General features: G+C 39.8%; 1 protein-coding gene across 10 annotated transcripts in view; it reads right to left on the bottom strand.

Moving 5' to 3' along the window:
- The window catches only part of EBF1 (EBF transcription factor 1), a gene marked incomplete at its 3' end in the record, with an annotated part of 275,559 nt that overhangs the window by 61,434 nt on the left and 190,749 nt on the right, over nucleotides 1-23,376 (bottom strand). For 6 of the 10 annotated variants that reach the window (XM_080626996.1, XM_080626995.1, XM_080626998.1 and 3 more), the window contains 2 exons: nucleotides 9,722-9,852; nucleotides 1,983-2,109 (listed from right to left, as the gene is read on the bottom strand). In XM_080626996.1, coding sequence (XP_080483122.1) covers nucleotides 1,983-2,109; nucleotides 9,722-9,852 — 258 coding nt within the window. Of the gene's footprint in view, nucleotides 1-1,982; nucleotides 2,110-9,721; nucleotides 9,856-23,376 lie in introns of all 10 variants that reach the window. The other 4 variants (XM_080626994.1, XM_080626992.1, XM_080626997.1 and 1 more) reach the window with 1 other exon arrangement.

The raw sequence follows: 23,376 nt of genomic DNA on the forward strand, positions 1-23,376 counted from the left end.
CAGGCTGCCTTTAAAAGGAAAATGCAAATTGTGTGAGATAGGATTTCAGTCACAATAGCTTTTCTGTATCTACCGTAACTCCATAAAAGCTGCATAAGTAAGAGAATTGTCCATGGACTGGATCACCTTTGATTTTAGCATTGTTGTTTAGTATTACATAAGTTTCATTTATTGAATAAAATATAACGTGTTTTAAACACCAACCTGAAAGGCATATACGGAAATGCTGTCCCTACTGGGACACCTTATTTCCACATTCAGCCATCTGCTTCTAGGCAGACAGGCTAAACTGTTGCTCTCCTTTTTACCGGAAAAGCTAATTAATGATGATCTGAAAAGCAAAACCAAAATAGGTCCAAGCCATTTTCACATTTAAATCACAAAACAAAGTCCCCAGAAATGTCTTTTCAAAGTCAGCAGGGGTAGGTTTCTTCCCTTTCTTCTTCTACACGCATACTAGCCATTTCACCAGGCCAAGATGCAGCCACACTGGTGGCTTGACAACAAGCAGGACAGCACAACTTACTGTGAGTAAGAAAGTGAGAAGAGAAAGGATTCGTGGTCACACTGTCCAGAGCTCTGGCTGACACTTGTGTGGTACATACTGGCAACTTGCACCAGCTGACAATCTGACCCTTTGCTTTTGCTTTTTCTTTTGTCCCAACACATTCAAACCCTAAATAACTTCCTTAATATGTTGCATTATTGTCCAATATATGAATTTTCCACACATTGTTGATATCATAATACAATAAATGCACACAGTCTCCACAAGCGCCTGCTGCTCAGCCGGCAAGGCGATACGTGAACACTTTAAGACCCAGTTTAAAGGAACCCAGGACATAATCTCAACTGGGGGAGAGGGTATTTGAAAAAGACAACAAAGCTTTATAAGGCACCTTTGTTCAACTTTCTCAGTGTTAAGAAAAATCAAATGAGATCCTTGCTACCCAGCTGGAGCTCAGAAGTCTCTCGTCTGCCTCGAGTCCCTGTGTGTACATTCACAGTTGGAGCAAAATATATGCCCACTGTAATTCAGAATGCCTCATAACCACAAGTATTTATCATATATCTTATTCTTAAAATTCCAGGGGCAATCAAGAATGGGGAAAGGAATTGCACTGGATTGCAATGAACCACAGTTCAGGCAAATGGTTACAGAAATAGTCAGTCCTGTCTGCATACGTGAAACAAGCACAGAAAAGAACAAGCACAACAAAACCTGGGCCAACCCATTAATTCTTGTAGCATGCATACCTTCCAAGGAATCAATGACACATTCATTTTAAAAAGTTAGGCTGCTACTTGACTTATTTCCCAGGCCATTCTTATCACTACTGAGAGTGGTTTAACATTGACAGCACCTGCAATGTCCTCATGTGGGTTTTTTTCAATAATTCTTCAGACCAAACCATTGGACTTCATCGTCTCAGTGTCAGATGCAACCCCAAAATATGTTGCAAGTCACTATGCAGCATCAGCTGAGGTGAAAGCTACTTAGTCTCCCTGAAAGTCAGAGACAAGTATGTAGTGGTGAGATGGGCAGGTAAACAGGCTGCTGCTCTGAACACTCGCAACACTTGCCGGACAACATGAGATGGAGATATTTAGCAGGATGCTTCCTGCAAGGCAGGTTCGTGATTGCGCTAGTATGTCTGGCTCTTTATGCTTGTACTCTTCCTCTGTTTGTTTGAGTAGTGGAGTATCTGTTTCTCTCTTTCCTCCCCCTGCCTGGGTAAAGAGATGTCCCACTGCGAGGACAAACAAGCTAAAAAAAATCCCACACTGGTATATTTTCAGATTCATCTCTATGGTCATCCATTTCTGAAATCTGACCTTAAATTGGTATCTCCAATGACATGCTCAGCCAAAATAATAAAATACAGTATCAGTTTTTAATGACAAAACCAGAAGCCTGAGGAAGCGTGATATATTGCCTGCCCTATTTCTCCACATTATATCTAGTACTAACGCATCTTTACCTGTGTAAATGAATCTTCCAGGCGTTCCCTTGCAAAACTGCTTAGACTTGTAGGACAATGTGACTTCTACAACCCCTGGGATATGTCGGGGAGGCGTCTGTACACGGATGGCATGAGGAGTAATCAGCTGGAGGAAAACAGAGAAGGGAGTAGAAACGGAAAAAAGCACTGTTAGATGCTGAACACTTCTTTAATAACACTTTCCTCTCAGATCACAGTAAACAATCTTTGAAACATGTAATTAACCTGTCAATGTTTGAATACAATCTGGATGTAACACACACAAAAGCCAGTGACTACAATATTTACAGGCATTCTCCTCCTCAGCCATAACAACATTATTTCTGTTTTCATACATGGCAGGCACTTGCTTCCTAGTACAAGCATTAGCCCTGGTTTAATGCAATAATTTTAGCTTACAGCAGCAGGATGTCTATGTTTGCTCAGGTGAACAATGGGGTCATAGCAGTGTCCAACAAATCCAATTGATGATACACAGGTGTGTGAACATGGCACAACTCAAGCCCAGGCTGAGATTCACTGCGCAGCCCAAGCCCAGACAGGCTTTTAAATGCACTGGTCCCCAGCTGGCATCCATACCCTGCAAAAGCACCACATGCTGCTGAGTTTTCTATTCATTTTCTGGAGGTATAACTGATCACTGCAGAAATGCAAAATTTGGCTTCTGAAGGATGATGGATCTTTCCTTACAAATGATCAGAGCACTCAAGAGATATATCAAATATAACCATCTAACCAACACTTCCAGTCTGCCTTCATTGCAATGGCTGACACACATCTGAGAGGGCTCCTGCAGATGTGAATTTACATATTGAGAAGTAGACAAACTTAACTTTCTTGGTATTAGGGCCGGGAATCCTGATCACCCTAAGGTTGGAGTGGGTCAGTGCTGCACTTTCCAGGCTCTAGACCATTTTTGCTCTGTCAGGATTCTGGACTGGATTTAAAACATAGTCCCTGAAATTAATATAAGAGCCATCTAGGAGTTTTTTAATTCATGGCAGGTTAGCTCAGATCTCTGCTGCACTCAGAAACTACAGCACTGTACTCCCCATCACTGAAATGTCCTCACTCATTATGCTCCCTCAGACAAGAATAAGGAAAAGAGGTATGTAGAAAAGCTGCCATGATAGTATCCAGCAATAAAGATACAGCTCTGGCACACGGATGAGCGTTCTCCAACTGAGTAGGGCACATTAACACATTTCTAGAGAGGCAAACAAGATCAAGACCATAACCAGCCTTGACAGTGAGCAAAGCCATGGGCACCCTGTGGAGACAGTAAACTGCTCTGTGCTGTTGGTTGAATCATCTCAGTATGCCTTTTTTTTTCTTAATAAACAGCTAATCTTATTCTTATTTTTACTAGGAACCAATTATGTCAAAATCGTGGTAAATTCTTACCAAAATTTCAGATTTTTAATCAGTTCTCTGTTTAGGGCACAGGACTAAAAAAGCACAGGAGAGTAGTAGCTGTCTGAGAGCCATCTGTGTTACTGAGGGAAATGTCATACACAGTAGGAAGTTCTCCATATATAAAATAAGAAAATTAGAATTGCATCAAGTTGAAGATTAAAACCGAAACTGTCAGCATCAAATGCCCCAAAAGTTATTTAGATCCACAGAAGTCATAAGTCATATGTCATTTTAGAAACGATCATGTAGGAATTGATGCCTTCTTGTTTGTGAGCTCCAAAAAACATGTTTTGGGGCTCCACTTTGAAATCATGTGATTTAGAAACTTATTTATTTTTAAAATAAACCTTTTTTTTCTGAATTACTCACTCTATCAACTGGGTAAAAAGCAAAACAAAACAAAAAAAATAACTGAAATACCAACAACCAAACTTCCAGAGTTGCTTTTACTTAAATTGAATTATCTTACAGTTGGGTCGACTGAGCTTAAAAGTCATGGCGAACTCTCTTATATGCCCTAAATAGTCAGGAGGCAGAAAGCACTGCCAAATAGCAATTTATTTCCAGTGCTTTAGACACCTCTCACGTTGGGATGAGCTGCTCCCTGGAAGCATCTACCTTTCTCCAATGACCCCGGATGACAAGTTCAGACTAGATACTTAACTGTAGGCAGCCAAACATAGCTGAGATAAATCCCCTCCATAAGTGGTTCTAGTTAACTGGGTGAACTAGCAAGATGGGAAAAGTTTCATGACATTTCTAGAGGGAAAATATTTGTAAAAACAGCCAAGGATTTTAATAGCAAAGGTTAACATGTTAGTCTTACTACATCAGAATGTGCCTTGCTCCTCTCACCCCCATTCTAGTGTGAGCTACACAGGCAGCTTCTGGTTGTATCTTTGAATTTCCCAGCATTTACTGGTCTGTCACCACTTTAATGTTCTTTAAACATAATTTGTGGCATTTTCCAATACTCATCTTCCCTGGTTCCCAAGAAATGTCTGACCTATTTATGGTCCATTGTTACAGAGAGCTGGGGAGAGTTAAGCAAGTTTCCTAGTTTGTTCTCCACAAACAGTTTGGTTTTCCTTTGTGCGCTGAAGTAAATAAGTTTAACTGTGTTTAAAACCACAAATATACAATAATGTCGCCCACACATTCCCAAAGGATGAACATTATGTCTGAAGTCCTATGGTTTAGGATGCTCAAGATGTATTTTACCCCTCTCTTTTCTAGAACTAATACTTGGGAGACATACCAGAAGAATACACATGCCTTTTACTTTTGCTTTTTCTCCTTAGCATCCGGCACTGGCCATTGTCAGTGATATAGTGCTGAGCTAGAAGGACCTTTGTTCTGGGTCAGCCTTCAGTTCTCCATGCACACAAAAAGGAACTGGCTAGCTCGGTTACATACCAGTAGTCTCCTATACTGCAGTCACATCAAGAAACTGTCTTTAACAGAAAATGTCTTCTTGCACATCAAAACCAGCCTTCAGAAGCCCACCTTTGGTCTGCAACTCTGATTCCCCACTCTGCCAAGATTTGTGCTGTGGCGCAGGACCAGCTCTCCCTGAGTGTTTTGCAATTTGAATGACCTAATGGGTACTATATGGATCTGGGTACTCCCTGCCCACCTATGGCAAATCTGCCCCCAACTTTGATAACTCCAGGATTATGGGATGTTTGCCTGTCTACATTGTCAGCCTGCAGCATGATCTTGGGAATCTACTCCACCATGTTTTCTCCTCTCACATTGACATAGCCTGTAGCTTATTCAAGGCAGTCTGTCTCATATTTGCATATAAATCATCTGGAAGAGGTGAGCTATTAGCATCAAAGAATATTAAAAGTAAAGACAACATTCCTGGAAACCTCTGAGACCCAAACAGTTAGAGATTGATAGTCGTGGGGAAGCATCATGACATGTTCACCCTGTTGTTTTTATAGACAGCTGTCATTGCCACTGCCAACCCAAGATGTTCTGACCTCAGGTGGGAACTTTTGGTGCATTAACAGCAATCAAAACAATTGTAGCAATGACATGCCAAGAACTAAGAACTTATAAATAGGAGCTGACATACATTTCTGACTGCATTTTAAAAATGTAAATCTTGGGCAAGGCATTAACCTGTGATTTGGACACGAACTCACTGGCCAAAAAATCCCAGATCCAACTTCCTCTTCCATTCCAGCATTTGGCAAACTAAGACCTGGAATTGGACATAGAACTAGTAACCGGACCCTTTCTCCCAGGGTTTTTCAAGCAAATTGGTCTGATACTTGACAACTGCATTAGCTGTTTGATATAAACTCTTACATTGTCAGTTGGGGCATGCTGTGGATTGCATTAAAACCTGAGTTAGAGATCTTCAGAATGGAGGGAGGTGCATGTCCTTCAAAATCCAAAACACATTTGGTTTGAGTGCATACAACAAGCCTCTTTCTGTGGTTTGCTAATATATTCTAGACATTCTTGTATGATACAGCATCATTTCACACCCCTCAGAGTGCCAGGTTACTTTTTTTTTTTAAAAGTGACATTTTATAAGAAGATGTCATTAATCTGAGTCACTAGTTTATTTTTGCTTGCTTGAGCTCTGGTTTGTGGTTAGGGAAACGGTGACAGTCATAAATTTAACTTGGACTCTCTGTGAAGAGGACCATTAGGACGGGAATGAAGAAATGAAGAAACCCACCAACTGAAGGCAATGACAGTTTTCAGTGAGAACAGGACCCATACAGTACCTATATTTTAAAACATGACCAATGACTTCACATGCCTCAATTCTGGGGATCCGGCTGCTGCTTAATAAGCCTTGGATTTCAAAAAGAGGGTGCCACTCATTTTTTAAAAATGAGTCAGACCTCCAAAATAAGAACGCACAAACAGACACTTCCAAAATCAATAATAAACATAAAAAGCAAAATAAAAAACTGTGTTACAGAATTTGATTCAGCAGCATAAAATAAATAAAATAAACCCAAAAAACAACAAAACCCCACCAAGCAAAAAAATCATCTTCTGATTTTGTGCTGTACAAAGGTAAAAAAAATGATGTTTCAGTGCTTCATCTTTTCTTAGTATAAAAGAAAAAGAAGTTGTTTCCAGCTGACTCTGTACAGCTGGAGGAATGTTCTTGGCAGGAAAATGTTTGAAGAAATAGTTCATTTTAAGCAAATATTGTGGAATATTTATAAGAAACTAATTTTGTCTTCACAATCATGTATTTGCCCTGAAACTTGACTCTTGGAGTTTCAGTCCCCCAATAAGTGAGACAAACAACAGAGGATTTTTATCTTCGTCTCCAATTTGGAACATTAGCAACAAAGCACAGATGCAGAACACTGGGTAAAAACCTGCAAATAACAACTCTCTGTGTCCGTGGACTGGACAAACAGACAGGCAGAGTCTATCCAGCAAACAGACTGTTTGCTGAGAGTGGCTTATCCAGATTCAGCATGTGCACATGATATACCAATGCCATTTGTTGGTCAGTTATGAAAGTCCCTTGAAAAAAAGGCATTAGATGGCCCATTTTCCTGTATTCTAAAAATATCAAGGGCTCTCAAAGTCATTTTTATAAAGTAATACGGGAGTTAAGGATTAATTGAACTTACTGGCTTAGGGTATCTGCATTTCTTCACAAAATTAATGTGACAAATTAAGTTTTTATTTAGTTCTCCCTGGCTGAGAAAGGTTGCAATTATGTTAGAGTGTTTACAGCTAAAATATATGTTTGAATAATAAATATGTGTTTCAGAAACCACTTTAAACCTCCTTTTTTTAACACAGTCAACTCCATTTCAAGCATATAAATATTTCAATTACAAAACTTGAATACAAGTAAAATAAATTAAAAATATATTATTTACATTTCAAATTATTTATAACATATGCTGCTTGACAGCAACAAATTCACCCTTAAAATGAATATTTCTTTTTGGCTTCAAACTTTCCTTCTGAACCATGGTAGGATTTATATTTTAAGTATCCATGCATCTTGGGTACTTACATGGATTTCACTATAACAAAGTCTGAGTAATATAAAAACTTTATGATAATTATCTTCAAAGCACCTTTCCAAAGAAGGTGACTAATCTTATTATTATGTCAGAGAAAGGGAATTGAACTTTAAGCAGATTATGTGATTTGCCCAAGGTCCCATGCAAAGCCTATGGCAAAATGATGCTTAATTTAAATATTAGACTTCATCCCCCAAACCACCTGCAATTATAACTGAAAGTGAGCTAGAAAAATCCATGTGAAAACACTGCAAGATTCACTCTTTAGCTTTCCTGCAGCTTAGTTAAAATCATGGTTTTTTTGGATCCATGAAACAACAGGTTGAACTTGAAAATTCTTCTTGAATTCAATGACAAAATAACCTGGCCAGGTTCACTCAAAACTGGGCCTGACTGGCAACTCCAGATGAAGCTGCTTCAGGTTTGAAATGGTACTGAAATTCAGATCAGCAGTTGTCTACACTCTAAAGTAAAACAGAAATATTTTTCCTGGGGACTGAAAACGCACTAAACATTTTTAGAAGTGGGAAGGCAAATGAAAGAACTTATTTTGTGCTTCATAGGTGGCTAGTATGTGTAATCTGAATTATTTATAGATCACTATTATTTAGGGATCACTCAGACAGCTCGTGCATTGCTGCACGTTTGTCTGCTTCTTTTAGAAAGATTTTTTTTTCCCCCTATAGGGTTTTCTATTGCTCTCATAGGTTACGAAACTGAGAAGCAATTCTGTAAGGGAAAGATAATGAAACAGCTCTCACTCAAAGTCAACTTGCAACTGTGAATGTTATAGCATTCACAACAAAACAGACTGGCTTTGGTTTGGACCCCCTCTAACATTATTAATTTTATGACAAGGCCTTGCAATCACCAGCAACATTTTGACCACCACTCACTTTCTTGAGATTAGAAATTGCCAATTAATGGCTTCCACTGATAGACAGAATAAAAATTTATAATGAAAGATCCAAGTCTGCAGTACCAAAATTTTCCTCCCAGCCTCTTCACTTTTCCCTGTTAAATGTCTGTAGCCATAATGGCTTTAATCCTAACACACAAAATGCTTACACTGGACCCAGGGGGGCACTTTCATGATCACATAAGGGCTTCAGAATAGGGCTCATTTAATATAGCTCCTTTTCTGGAATGCCCTTCCATCCACACTTGTCCTCAAGTGGAAGGATGAGAAAGGGAGAGGGAGAAAGAGAGGGAGGGGGGAGAGAGAGAGAACAGTGAATCCCATGAAGGACATTAGAGAATACTCTTCATATGGAAAAAATGCTGCCATATGTGCAATGGAATCAGTAGGGAGAATGTGCTGGATATGAATTAAGCTAGATTGTTGATTTAATATTTATAGGATATAATGTAAAGCATCAGATAATCCTTACGTAAGGTAAGCATTGTACAGCTACTTCAGAGATACTATTTTTCTGTTAGTGTGTTTGAGTATTGAAATAATGAAAATAACAATTTCTTATAAAACCTCAAAAATACTTTTGGAAAGCCATAAATGTAAAATATGAACCTTTCCTTGGAGCTGCCTTCCTGTGCCAGTGAAGCCAGTGGGAACTCTGCCCCGACTTCTATGGCCCTGCACACGGGAAGTGGCTGTTCAGATGCTGCTTTCTACAGGCTTTTGGGGAATATCAGACTCCACATTCATTTATGTGTCCGGAGAAGAGAGGATTTAAGAAACTGGGAGGAAGAGGTACTGCAAAACATGGATAAGAAACAAAAAAGGGGATACTGTGAAACTACAGAGGACCCCAGTAGGTACAATGAATCTGTACTTTCCACTGTGGATACAACACTGTGTATTCAGGTGCTATTATGAAAATGATGCTTACACCAAGCACCTGCACTTTAAGGATATGCTATTCATAAGCACTGAATTTCTGCAATCTCCACCTCATTGAGGTGCAGCTACAAGAAGCCAGTTTCCCTGGAAAGCAGGATCACCTAAACGTTTTTTTCCTGTGGGCCCTTAGCTATTGTGCTAAATGCAGAATTATTCACGCAGGCATTTATCCTTGCCTTTTCTTGGAATAAAAGACACTAAGCTAAATTCAGGGGCAGCGAGAGGAGATGCAAATCCCCTGGCTTATAATGGATTTCTGCCACAGGTAAATTTGACTAATTATTTTCATAAAACTGAATGAGGAAAGGATTCACATCTCAACATTTGCTGCTGATTTAGCATGTGGCATAAAAAAAGGACAGGCTAGCTGAAAGCTAGACAAAGCTATTAGACATTACCGTTCAGACAACACCTACCTCACTCCAAACCAGCATGGTGCCGAATATGACCTGTAACCCATCAAAGAAATTGTCTCCTATGATGATGACAGTGGCACCTCCTGTAGTCCATCCTTCACTTGGACTGATGGCTTTGATACATGGTGTAGCTGCTTTTCAACACACATGAAAAAGAGAAGTATTCTGCTGTTAGAACCAGATTTTAATGACAGAAGACTTGAGAAAAAATAAAATAAAAGGAGCTTTCATTTCCCCCCTTACTAACACAAAGATTTCAGCAATCACAGTCTTTCTAGTACACATGCATGACCTCAAAGTGTATCTTTGGAACCATTTTCCCTCAATTAATTTCTGTTTGGTTTTGTTATTTGCATTGAAAAAATTAACCTTTTTCAAGCCTACATTTACAAAAAAAAAATAATAAAAAAATCACAGCATGATGGACAGAAACCAACTGGAAATCAGGACAAATCCCTATTTTTATTCTGTACGAAAAGTGCAATTCCTGAGTTAAAACAGTCTTCAGTGAACTTGCTTTATTATCCATCATCATCTAAATTCATAATTCAAATCCCATAAATATTATGGAAAATATTGACTAAATAAAAAAGTGTGTAACCCTCAGGAATTCTTTAACTGTTCTGCAATCAGATCCAGGTTGTTTTAGTATTAAACCACCCTGCTCTGCTTAATGCTTTGGCTACTACAAAAAAACAACCACCCCAAACCAAATCCCACAACCTTGCCATTGAGTCATTCCAATTACGTAGCATCACCCAGACAATTAAGAAGTAGGTGCCATGATCACAGAGCCTGTACCCACTTTTACTAGTCACTTTCTTGGTGCTACATGTACTAAATGCTTCCCAAGAGGATGTTGAAAACTCAAGACCTGTTCCAAGTAGTAAGCCCAAATCTTGGTGTAAGATCATCTAGTATAAGACTATCTAAGCAGAAGCACGCTTGACTTCATATATTGGTGGGACAGGGCAATATAAATATCCACATACTGATTGTCCTCCTCTGCAGTACTGGAGTACATCAGAATGTAACTGTAGCAAAGCAATGGGAATAACATTACTATAAAGATAAACTGATCAAGACAGAAAACCCTCCATAACTCTCAGCTGTAGAGTTTCAGGGTGGTCATACAGATCAATGTAAAGAAGCAACTCCATCCCAAATGCCACCAAGTTCTCCATGCTAATACAGCATGAGGTATGAATATGACACCACCGCCATTAGATAATATTTTAAGTAAAGTAGGTACTTCAACAATTTCATTGGCCGGGAAAAAAGATTCTTTCAGGAAGAGCAAAACTCTCCCAGCCAATCTCAATGCTGGAAAGAAAGATTCTTTTGGTAGAGAAGAGGCTGCCTCCACTGAAAACCCAAGCGCTGACATTGCCCACACTGATTCTGCAATGTCAATCAGCAGGAGTTCATTAACTGCATATGTGTATCTGCATGTATACCTCTTTCTTTAGGGTTGCTGGCATCGGCTGTGAATTGCCACTTGGTTGAAAGGCTCGTTGAGCTGTTACTTTGGTTTGTAACTTCGAGTGTTTGATGACGTACTCAAGTGAGAGCACTCAGGCACTTCATCAGGTAAGGATTTACCAGGAGGAGAGGGGTGTGAAAGCCACCTACATTAACACCATTCAGGACAACACCCTTGCACCTGTGAATTACTTAATGATATCCTTGCCCTATATTCTTCCAATTGTAAATTAATTTACTTTTAACAGTAAATTAATTCATTCACAGAAGCCTACTTTAAAATGCTCCAGACATAAAGCGCTAAAGAGACCCTGTATTTTGTGACCTTATGGTGGGTTGGAGCCAATTGCAAGTGTGGTGAGGCTGGTGAGAAGCTCCTTCCTCCCAGCTTCTGGGTGGGTGTGGAGCTGGGAAGCAGGAGGGAGCTGGAAAGGGAGCTGTTGAGTCACCCCTTAGCAGTGAGTGTTTCTGTGGGCACTGCTACAGACTCTCACTACCAGTGATGGAAGGCATGCATGAGGAGCAAACACACCCTGTCCCTACCTACAAAAGGTTGTAAGTGTCAGGCACAAACTTTTCCACTACTTAAGCTGATGGGGATGCCAGTTCCAGTGAAAAACACAAACACACACAGCCAGAAAAAAAAAATCATTACCCTACTCCAAACTTGGCAGAGCACAGCCATTAACTTTTACATGAGCTAACAAAAGAAACATCCTAACATTACCATCATGAAAATGTAGTGCACACACAGAAGTAACTTCAATATGTTTAGTTTGGATTCAAGTTACTTGTATAAAACTGTGCATAAAAACCATTGCGAAGTCCAAAACCAAATGCTTTCCTTTCAGACGAGCCTATGGCAAGGGATTTACAGGGAAAGCAGCTTTTCAAAATGCCATCCAGCCATCTCACAGAATCAAGCTTTTTCATAAATAAAAATTAAAATCACTTCCAAATTACACCCTTTCCAGTATTTCCAGTTGATTGTAGACACACACCCCCCACAATAAAACCTGAAGATAATCAGTTTCCCATGTGTCAGAGAATGAGCTACTTTTCTCAAAGACTACAAGCAACTTTTTTTTTCCTAAATACCAGTGAATAAAAACTGTTTGAGACTATAAGCCATTAACAGAAAACATATGCAGGTTTCACCGAAAGGGTTGTCAAGCATTGGAACAGGCTACCCAGGGAAGCGGTTGAGTCACCATCCCTGGGGATATTTAAAAGACATGTAGATGTGGCACTCAGGAACATGGTTTAGTGGTGGGTTTGGCAGTGCTGGGTTAATGGTTGGACTTGATCCTAAAGGTCTCTTCCAACCTAAGTGATTCTATGACTCTATGATTCAAAATCATAAATTCAATTAACTTCTACAATGAATGCGAGATACTGTGCTGCAGTTACAGGTCCCTAGTAAAGAGTAAGCTATTATCTCCTATTATGATGTTCTTTGCAGTACCTACATTGCACTCAGAGGTGCAAGGTGCTGCACTGTCTGTGCTGCTTCATGTGTTTTATACGTGTGTGCTTAGTATCAAATAATGCCAAGTCTCACAGCAGCCAGGGGGACTTTGAGCAGAAACTCAGGTCCTTCCGCTGAACTGTGGCTGTGGGTGTTCACTGGGACACTTTTGCCCACAAAATCAATGTAACCACCCACATGCGTAATGTTATACATTAATTTTACCAATGAATTAATTTAATAAATTAATTGTGTTAATTAAATATGTAGCTATTGTGCTGAATCAGTGCCTCACCAAAACTCCTGACGTATCTGAGGGCAAAAAGCCAGGACTTGGTGGCTTAATAAGCAGTGCAGGTTGGTACCCTTTGCAGGCACTAACTGAGAAGCAGCATAAGTGCTGTGCATTCCCAAAAGATTTCAGGGCATTATTTTTCCTTGTAAACAGTCACAAAGACCAGTGGGACTTCCCAACTTTCCTCGCATAACTTATGTTAAAATGCAAGTGTCTGTAAAGACTGGAAGGGCTGCATGGAAGTGCTGCCCCACAAGGTAGGCTACACTGAAGGCAGCATCCCAAGGAAGCCCAAAGAGGCTTGCTGAGGGAGGCATCCAGACTGCTACCTGGTTTTGAAGGCACAAAAGATGTCTATATGATGATATATTTGCAACTGCCAGTGTTGTTTCGGACTTCGGTCTTACTAAAACTTTGGCCTTCCCAGGCCCTTTCCTTGGAGCACAAGGAAAAAGCACAGAAGAACTGGGTCCCATTTGCCAGCATCACCACAGGTAACACTGGGAAGAGAGCAAGGCAATGACCTCAGCTCTATTTATGCCCCTGGTACAAATGTCTGGCCAGCTCAGGCCCTCAGCTCTTCATACTTCTTCTGTTAATCATTTGGCAAGTTTCAAAGTGCTGTCTGGAAGGTGTTTACTTCTGTGCAACCCTAGAAAAACAGAGCCAGGCAGAATAACCTTTTCACTGAAGACCTTGATTTTTCTACATTTTGTTTTGGTGACAAGAGAAACAAAAATACACCGCATTTTTCTGCAGAATGCAAAGTTCCAGAATCTTTATCTGGAATTAACTATAACATTAATATTTCCAAGAAAAACAAAATATTTTGTTTGAAAATATTTTCATTGCACATGCTCTTCTGTAACACCAGAGCATCATTTCTAAAATGGGGTTTTCAAAGCAAATAGAAAAAAAGTTACATAAAATCTTAGTTTTTCTGTAGAAAGAGATTTTAGCTGAAGTATGAATCTTCACTGATAAAAAAAATGCAGTGAAGGACTCTAGATCAGTTGCAATAAAGGCAATGAAGTGTACATGATTGATAACATGAACAGACTTTAAGTCCAGAGAAGAATTATAATAAGAAAAAAGAATAATTACACACTCTTATGCATACAAATATTTTATTTTTTGTTAATGCACTGCTGGCAGCCAACTACAACCAGAACCAAAATGGTTTGGTAGCCTAATGATCAGCTAAGATTTTAAGACTCTTTGGCACGAGTGTATTACATTTGCTGCGTGTTTTCAGAGCAGTCACTGGACTGAGAGAAAACTAAATATTACCCCTCCAACTGCAGGCATGGAGCTTGCAGCTCCTTGCTGAAGGTGATGTCGCCACATCCTCCACCTGCTGAAATGGCCTAACAGTTATGAGTTGTAATGAGCTGTTCTCCTTCTTTGCATAATATCAAGGCAAATCAGTGTTAACATCTGACATGTTTCATTGCTCTGTTCCTGTGGTTTGAGTTAACAGATATAGATGTTAGAGAGAGGCACTGCAACCCCAAATTTATCAAAGCCAATGGGAATTTTGCCTTCAAAGCTAAGGTCTCTGTCAATAAATTTTAAGGATTTATGAGCAAAGCCATTAATGACTTTCAAGGGAAACAATGTTCTTTGAAATCTTTATCTTTTCTCAGGATACATGTTGTTAAAATCTGATCACCCCCGATACAAAGGATGGTAGGTACAAACTTCAGCATATGGGTAGCAAAAAGGAAAAGTTTTTGGTTGTGTGCTGTGTGTGCCAGTGTGTTCCTGTGTTCCCGTACTCCCCTAGCTACTGATATATAGGGGATTTTTCTTCCTTCAAACTGTGACAATAAAATGATTACCCCGCCACAGTTTAGCATAATGGTTCAGAAATGCTCGTGGCATATTGCAGAGTTAAAGTGGAAATTATTAGGTAGCTCTTCTTTGTTATAATAATGATCACTCCACAAATAAAAGCTCTTCTCCCAAAGGTACTGCAAGGCACAAAATGCTAATTCTGAAGATTATGTGTGCGCTTTTATTAAATATTACTATGCCCTGTCTGTTTGAGGGCTTCAGTGCTCTGATTGTTTTATGAGTGCCATGTTAATGTCAGCCCCATCTTGCTAGCAGCAGGCACACATTTTAGCTTTTGTATGAGAGTTGATCAAAGGCCACGTGCTGAGGGAATTGCTGAGAAAACATGGACAAGCGATAAAAATCTAACAGATTAATTGGTTTAAATTTCATTTCAGGGCGTTGAACTTTGGCTCAGGACACTAGTACTACACTACCAGTCAGGGCCTGATTACCACATTTCCAATATGCCTCTGAACAATGCTTGGAAGGGAGAATAACAACAGTACTAATAACACTAATAACAATAATAATAGTAATAACACAACAGCAAATATCTCCTCATAGCTTCTTGCACATGTTTAACAACTAACTCTGTGCACAGGCAATTGCACTAGGAGATCCCTCTCCTCCACATCACCATCCATCTGCCTCCTGAGCATTTCTATTTGCCTCAAATAGCACCTGAAGACATAAGAAATAGCAGATGCCCTCGGGAGCATCGAACATATGAATTTACAGAATCAATGAGCTACTGATTCAAGTCCCTCACAAACACACACTAGACATCTCATATTCTTAATTAGGGACCTGCATTTATAAACAGAGATAGCATTTTATCCTCCAACAGAAATGATCTATTCCACTGACAGAAAACAGAGGCCAGAGGAAAAACAACATATTTACCAGAAAGTTTATGGGTGGCCTTGGCATAAGGGTTAATTGAGCTTAGAGGTAAATGTTCACTGAGGTGAATTAGTGGGATGCACAGCTATCAGCAGGGCTCTGGGACTGCTCTTATTTAGCTTCTGAAATGTATTTGCTCTATGATTAATATCCAGTTTGTGCTGGTGACTGTAAGAATGACCTCGCCTGCAGTTTTTATCATGAAGTGTGGTTTCATCCTCCATTATTCCATAGATGAGGCTCAGACAACAGTTGCTGCATCACAACAGGAGTTTAAATGATGGGGTACATGCTTTTATTTTTCTTCTCTTTAAGAGTATTGTGACATGCAAGGAGAGTTACATAAAGGCAGTTACAACTGGGAGTTCAGAGGAGCAGGGAATTTACGTCTCATCTTAGAGGAAGTACTGAAAATGTTTCGAATTTAATTTAATTTTTATTTTTTTCTTGGGTAATACCTAGTTCCAGGCTAAATGTATAAATGAGCCACAGATTAACCCACAGCTTATGGGGCTGGTCTTGCAACCTGCTAAATGCTTTCACCAAACTATCAATTTCCAGAATATCAAGACAAATCAGTGTTAAGCACTCAAAACCATGACTTATTGAAGATTTGATTAAACAAACCACTTAAGTAAGTGCTTAAAAACCCAGCTGAAGAAGTTGCAGAAGGAACTAGATTTTTAAAGATATTTGGGCAGAGCAGTGCACAAAACTGCCAAGAGCTATTTAGTGTACATGGAACTGGGGTTTCCCATTCCAAAAATACACTTTGGTTACATGTAGACCACCCTGTGCAGTGCTGAGCTCATTCAACCTGACACGAGAACTGGCAGCAGCAAAACTGACATACTAACGCTGATATGCCTGTTTCAGGAACTGAGCTGCTGTATCTGCTCAGTGTAGAGAGTCAAATGTAGCAGCAACTCAATGCTAACTCTAGGATTTCTACAGCATTTTTATATCATATGGTGTAGATCTTCCCTCAGGTACCTCATAGCTACTGAAATCACATAGAGTTTATGACTCTGAAGAAGACAGTGCCCAGGAATGGACTGAGTCTAAATTCCTTTCCCACAGAACTCTGGAGCCAAAGGTGTGCAGCACTTACTGGTATGCTCATGGCCTTTTTGATCACCATTTTAAGTTTGGCAAGGTATGTTTCTCCTTAAAGGGTGAGAAAAACATTGTTTCTTCCCTTCTTGAATTACAGATTTAGAGGTGTTATACAGGGAGGAAGGGTTATTTCATCCATTGTTTGTTCCACATTAAGCACCTTAAAAGATTGATTTTTGTCATGGGGGAGAGTGGATTCTTTCAGAACTGAAAATTATCATTTTTCCCAAATTTGCCAGTTTGAGTGAATAAACCAAATATTCAAGGGGTTTTTTTTCCCTAAAATAATATTCTCATTTCCAAGAAGCAGCAATTGTTATCATCTGCTCACCTACTTTGAGCATGCTGAAAGGGTGAACACAAAAATGTTGTGTCCCCATGCAATGACACCATTCCCAGTCTAGTGTGTGGAACCATTGCCAGAGCCTTATCCAGCACAAGCAACTGAAAGCAACTGAAGTTTCTGAAACCAGCCTGGATGGGAAAAGTCCACAAGACCAGCTCAAAGGGTTAGTCATAGACACTTCAGGGAAAGGGAATGTGGCAGAGTCTTTACACATTGTACTGGAGCATTAAATCTTCACTCCTAAGCTAAACAATGTGTTTGCTGTTTATCTTAGTAAAGTGATGATCTTCCTGCTTTCCTTTTTCATATCGCAGCCTGTACTCTCTCCTATTTTCTCCTGACAATAAGCAGCTGCTGTGCAGGAAACAGGGTAACAGAGGTTTCCCTCTTGAGGAGATAACTCACACAGTTTTACCCAACACAGGCACGAGGATGCGATGCCTCGTTCCCCCTTCCCAGCTCTCCCCTTTACAGTATCTTGATATTTGGGACTTACCATTTGTGAGCTTTAAATATTACAACACCCCTCCAAAAATGGCAACCTCCTCCTGGGTTCTTCATGACATCTGCACTGGGTGAAATCACTGAACCGAAAATACACACGCCATACAATCCCTTCAGGTTGGGGGAAGGGAGGGAAGGTTGCCTTTGTTTCTGTGTTCAAGTAGTGAAATTAAAGGTATTGGCTGTGGTTTTCTGCCTAACATTTTAGATGCTCAGTTCCCATTAATGGGAATTGAAAATGTAAATTATTTGGGATAATATTCCACTTAGAATCAATACTTAATCCAGTGTTTCTCTTTTAGGTTTGCTGATGCCTCAGCTAGCAAAGTTACGTTTCATGGAGTCCTCTGTATTTCTCTTCCCTTAATGATTTCCAAAGCTCTCAGTTGTTGATCACTGTCTGAAAAATGATTGCATGGAAAAAGAAGGCAGTCCAGAATAATAAGAAATGTGTTACAAAAAAAAAAAAATCTGCTGTGCATTTTACTTAAAACATTTCCATAAAACCAATAATTTAATTACCTGTGTACGACAGCAAGAAATGCATTCTCATTCATTCTTTTAAACCCTTTCACATCACAGAAGAAGTTGTGGGGGTTTTTGGCTTGTTTGCTTTTTTTCCTTTAGGAGGCACCTCCTGCTTTCCAAAAATTAATGAAACAGTAAGAGTCCTCAGCATCTCACTGCAAGTCAGTAAAAGTTGACCTCCAAAAGAAATCTCTGTCATGTTTGTTTGGCAAATAATAAATTACTTAAGAAAAATGCAATGTTGCAAAAACACTTAAAAATTTGGTCAATTTTAAAATTGCAAAAACACTTAAAAATAGGTCAGCCAAAACAAGAATATATATATAAGTAATATATATATTATTACTATTGAAAAAATATATACATACTTTGTATATATTTTTTTCAAGAAGTCTAACAATTTTAGTGTGATTTTTTTTACATATGTTCTGGTATTTTATTTCAAGGAAATTTATAGCAGGTTTTAAGCTATAATTTTTGCATTCATTTTTTCTGCCTCAAGTTGGAAGATTTTCATTTTGAGTCAGCCATAAAAGAACTGTTGTGGGTGCCTCAGCCAAACATAGCACTCCGCCTAAACCAAGGCTCAGCACTAAAACTCTGCTCCAGCACTGATGCAGTCTCTGTTATCTCAAAGCAGCTCAGTTGCACATAGGATATACACACATTGGGTCAGGACGAGAAACAGCACATTCAAGAATATCACAATAAGGTGGCAGTGTTTCCAGCTCTACATATTGGCAGTGCTTCCAACTCCACAACTGGGGACAAGTTTGCTTGGACTCAAGCACCAGACTGGTGACTATTGCAGCACGCTCTCCTCCCTCAGAGATGCACAGGCACATTTTGACCCCAAGAAAGATAACTGCTTTACTTTGGGCCCCTAGATTATTGCACCTCAATCTCTTCACTCCTTCCTCCACCCCATGGGGTCAATTGCAAAAGCACAAGAAGAATGTTCCTGAAAGATGGGAAGCCAAACGCAGTGGCATGCAGGGGACTGGGGTGTGATATACACATGGGATTGCACTGGTTTATCTGAACGTGGGTTTTAAAAGTTTTTTTAGTAAAACAAAAAAATCTTATATGCCTCCCACATTTCAATTTCAATGGCTTCCTACTGATTTAACTTCCGCTGATGAAGTTACAGAGCCAAGCTAAGCCAATATGACTATTTTAAAAACAATAAGCATGTCCAGAAAGGAGACTGCATCTGTTTAAGTGCACTAAAGTTTAAAAATAGTCACACTGATGCAATTTCTGTGTGAGGATGAAGACAACCTTGTGAATGGAAGTCCAAAATGTGTAATATAAATCAACCATAAAAATTTGTCAAAACAAACATCGCTGCCTAGCTTGCATACCCCAAAAGCTACTTAGTTTAACTGACTGGTCCTTCAGTGCTGCTAACTAAGATCCTGAACCAGTAAAGAATTTCATAGGATGGAACCAGCCATTTGCTTAATGTTAACACTGTGATTTACTGTTTTGCTGTAATCCCAACCTGTCAGAAGGGCAGTGGGTGTTCTTTCTAAATTCATGTTTTGTTTCACTATCACCCTGGTCTCATTTTCTATCTATCATTTATTTTCCATCAGTGCCTTAAAACTGTAAATCTCTCAGAGCAATTTTCTCTAGAGTCAGAGCATAAGACTGGATAAAAACTCCTATCCCTGCAAGGTGTAAAAAGCTCAGCACCTGGAGCACAAGAGCAGCCAGTCCTCTTGTTCAGATGTACACTGGTATGTTATAGCCAAACTGGCCAGGTTTGGTTGATGATATATATAGACACTGTATCTAAATAGTACAGTACCTATGCACCTAGTTCAAACTCAATCTAAATTCTCAGTCCCCCAAACTAAACATCAGTATCAATTAAACTTTAATGCAATCTTTCACTATCACAAAGAAAAAAACCTGAACTCTACTTCTCCCCGAATCAGTTAAAACCTCCACTATATTGTATAGCACAAAAATCAGAAGTTCACCTGAGATGGATTCTACAGCAAACAAAGAATTTATTTCATCCTTATAAAAGCAAGATCTCCAACCAAAATTAATTTTTAGCTGCAGTCTCTTTGTTCAGCAGAATTGAGAAAGTCTGCCCACAACAGAGAGCTCGTAGTAACCATCTTTCAGAAGCAGAACCACCAGCGTAGAAACACAAAGCAGTTGTGGCAGGGACAGGGAGTGACCATAATCCAGTTTCTTCAAGGGAAATTCAAGTACCCTAAGAGTTCTTACTCCTCATCTGATTTCTCTCACAAATCACAAGCTGCTCTCTAATGCAATTTTCTGGAGTCTAAGAATCATAAAGTCAAATGCGAACAAGTCTAGTGGAAAATCTGTGACGCTAATCTTGGCCTCCGTTGTATTTTTAACAGGCATCGAATTTGTGCGCCGGATTATCCAGATGGCCATACAGGAATCATCCTGATAGGATTAAACCTTTGTGCTGAACTCTGTTCCATCTGTTCTCGGAGGTTTGCCTATTGCTATTGGAATACGAATGTTCAGCCTATGTCTAGCACCATGACTAAAAGCGCTGTTTACCACACACACACACGTATGTATATGGGCACACACATATCCTTGAGTACTTGATTGGTAACGTGAGATGAAGTTAGCCTGAAGTTTACCACTATAGGAACATACTGGTTTTATTATTCATTTGAAGAACAAAGTATGCAATATCTAAATTCAAACAAAAAAGCTTTTTTGTTGTCGTTCCGGGACTTGTTCAATTCATTAAACCATAATACTGCCATAAATTTATAGATGAAGGCATGACTAAACATAGAGCAGCAAGGCTCTTTATCTTTGAAATCTGTTAGTGTATGAGAATGTATGACACAATCGCACTTTGAAGATACCATGGTTAAATATTTCAGATCAAAACCAGCCAACGACAAAACACGTGTGTACACAGCGTTGGTAGCTGTTATTTGCAGCTCAATCTAGTCACAGGCCAAGAACAAAAAAGTAATAATCAGTCCTAGTAAAAGAAAGGCTTATTCCCATTAATGTTGCTTTCTGCTCTTATTGTCTACTAATGACAGTCTTCTGCGTTCATTGTTGCAGCCTGCCAGATACAGCAAAGATCCATATTCATCATGTGCAAAAATTGTGCTCGGGCTGTCTCCATGACAGGTTACACAGAGCTGCCAACAGAGACACCAAGGTCCAGTGGATGGCCTCAGGTTTCCAGGCCCTGAGCCAAGGGAAAGGGTAGGGAATCTGGCTCTTCTGTAAGAAAAGCATCCCAGTGATCAAAAGGTTTACCTAAATTGCTGCCCTAGACAGAAATACACTACAAACTTATGACTACCTGGGATGAGGAGAGTGGATAAGAAAAATTAAAAAAACAATAATGCTGCTGCTGCTATTATTATTATTATTGCTGCTATAGAGGTTTGATTCAGTAATGCAACATAATACTCAGCCCATGTTTGTGATGGCGGTGGGACAGCAATGGAGGTGACGTAACCTGAACTGCATTTCAAGTCACAGCTCTGATTGCGTTGCAAAGACTGAGACCCCCTTGTCTCTCCTGTGCAGTGTCTTTCAGACTGTTTCTTCCTCTGTTCTTTGTGCTGCTCTGAATGCAGGGTCAAGCACCCCCTCCCAGTCATTTAGGCTTTACTTGCAAAAACACAAGTATAAAAATATATTTATAGTTCATAGTATCTGTCCAGCAATGACACCACATAAAACCAGCATGCTGAAAATCTGAGAAGTGAATACTTTGGACTCAAGCCTACAAAAGCTTAGAGAAGTTGTTCTTTCAATGTGTCTGATAAAGTCATGCTATGTTTTTATTTATTTATTTAGGGCCATATTCAGACCACCTACCTAAGGCATTGCAGCATGTAAGAAGTCAGACTCCAGCTCTGACTGAGTCAGTTTGCCTAAATTAGGATCCTCTTTCTGCTATACAATGAGCGGGGATGGGCAGACACCTCTGGAAGCCTGGAGACCTGGGAGTTCTGCACTGGCTCTCAAAAGTACCAAGGGACCTCAGCAAAATGATACCATAGGTAGGAAGTGCCAGGAGCAACCCCATAAAAACTATTTGGCAGATGATACTGAACAGGCACCTGACTCCGGGCTTTCCAGCAGGCACCTCTGCTCAGGGCCGAATAAGGAGGCAACACAATCCCAGGAAATGGATAATTTTCCCCAAAGGGCCCCTAGTCAGAGTTGCTTTACCCTTTAGTGCCTCAAAGAGCCAAACTGGTCAGAAATACTTCTTCCCCCTCTTCAGCTCCTCAAAAAGCTCAGGAAGTTGGGCAATGCTCTCACCTGAACGTACTGTGGCAAAGCGCTGTGACCTCAAACCCCAACCCACAAACTAAAGCTGCAGCTGGAAAGATGAGCAGCGTTGCGGTCAGGCCTGCAATTTACCTCCAAGTGCTGGCCTTCCCACTCGGTATGGATAAGGTAACACCAAACCTATGAATTCCATATGCAAGCCCAGGTTTTCAGCAAAGAGCAACGTAAGCTGCCTGTTCAGTCTCCAATAGCAGGGGAGATCTAGCATGTTTGCTGGCATTTCACAATCCGAAAGGGACCTCTGCGGGAAACACACTTTGCTTTTTCATGGGATAGATACAGAACCTCTGAGAGAGTTGCTACAAAACCATAATGATATGGTATTAACCAAACATAATTAATTTCGAATTTCCTTATACTCCTGTTGCTAGCAGACACTTTAGCAGTAGTACAGTAAAAAGCACACAGGCTCCGGCAGCATTTGGGACCAGAGTTTTGGAAGAACTCAGCTATCCAGTGGTTCCAGTATGCATCTAATGGAATTTTTAAAGTACCTGCAGACAGGCATAGAAATTCTGTAGCCAGAGTTTTAAAAATCCCACTTAATACCTGCCTGCAGCTTTAGGCACCTTGACGCTTCAATGGTTTGGCTTTAGGTCCAAGAATTGCTGAAAAGATTGCTTTGGGTACCTATGCTTTTGGGTGACCATTTCACTCACAAAAATGGATCAGAAGTTCAGAAACTCCTAAATATCCACTTCATGAGGGACAGTATCTTGTTAAGCACCTCACAGCGCAGATCTGAGTATTTGAATTACTCTTGAGAAAGAAATTTGAACTGCTAAATTGCAGACAAGTTTTTCATAAATTCTTGATCTTTTTAATAAAATTCCTAACCCTAT

Source organism: Psittacula echo (genome assembly GCF_963264785.1).
Source record: "Psittacula echo genome assembly, chromosome: 11".
Classification (NCBI taxonomy): Eukaryota; Metazoa; Chordata; class Aves; order Psittaciformes; family Psittacidae; genus Psittacula; species Psittacula echo.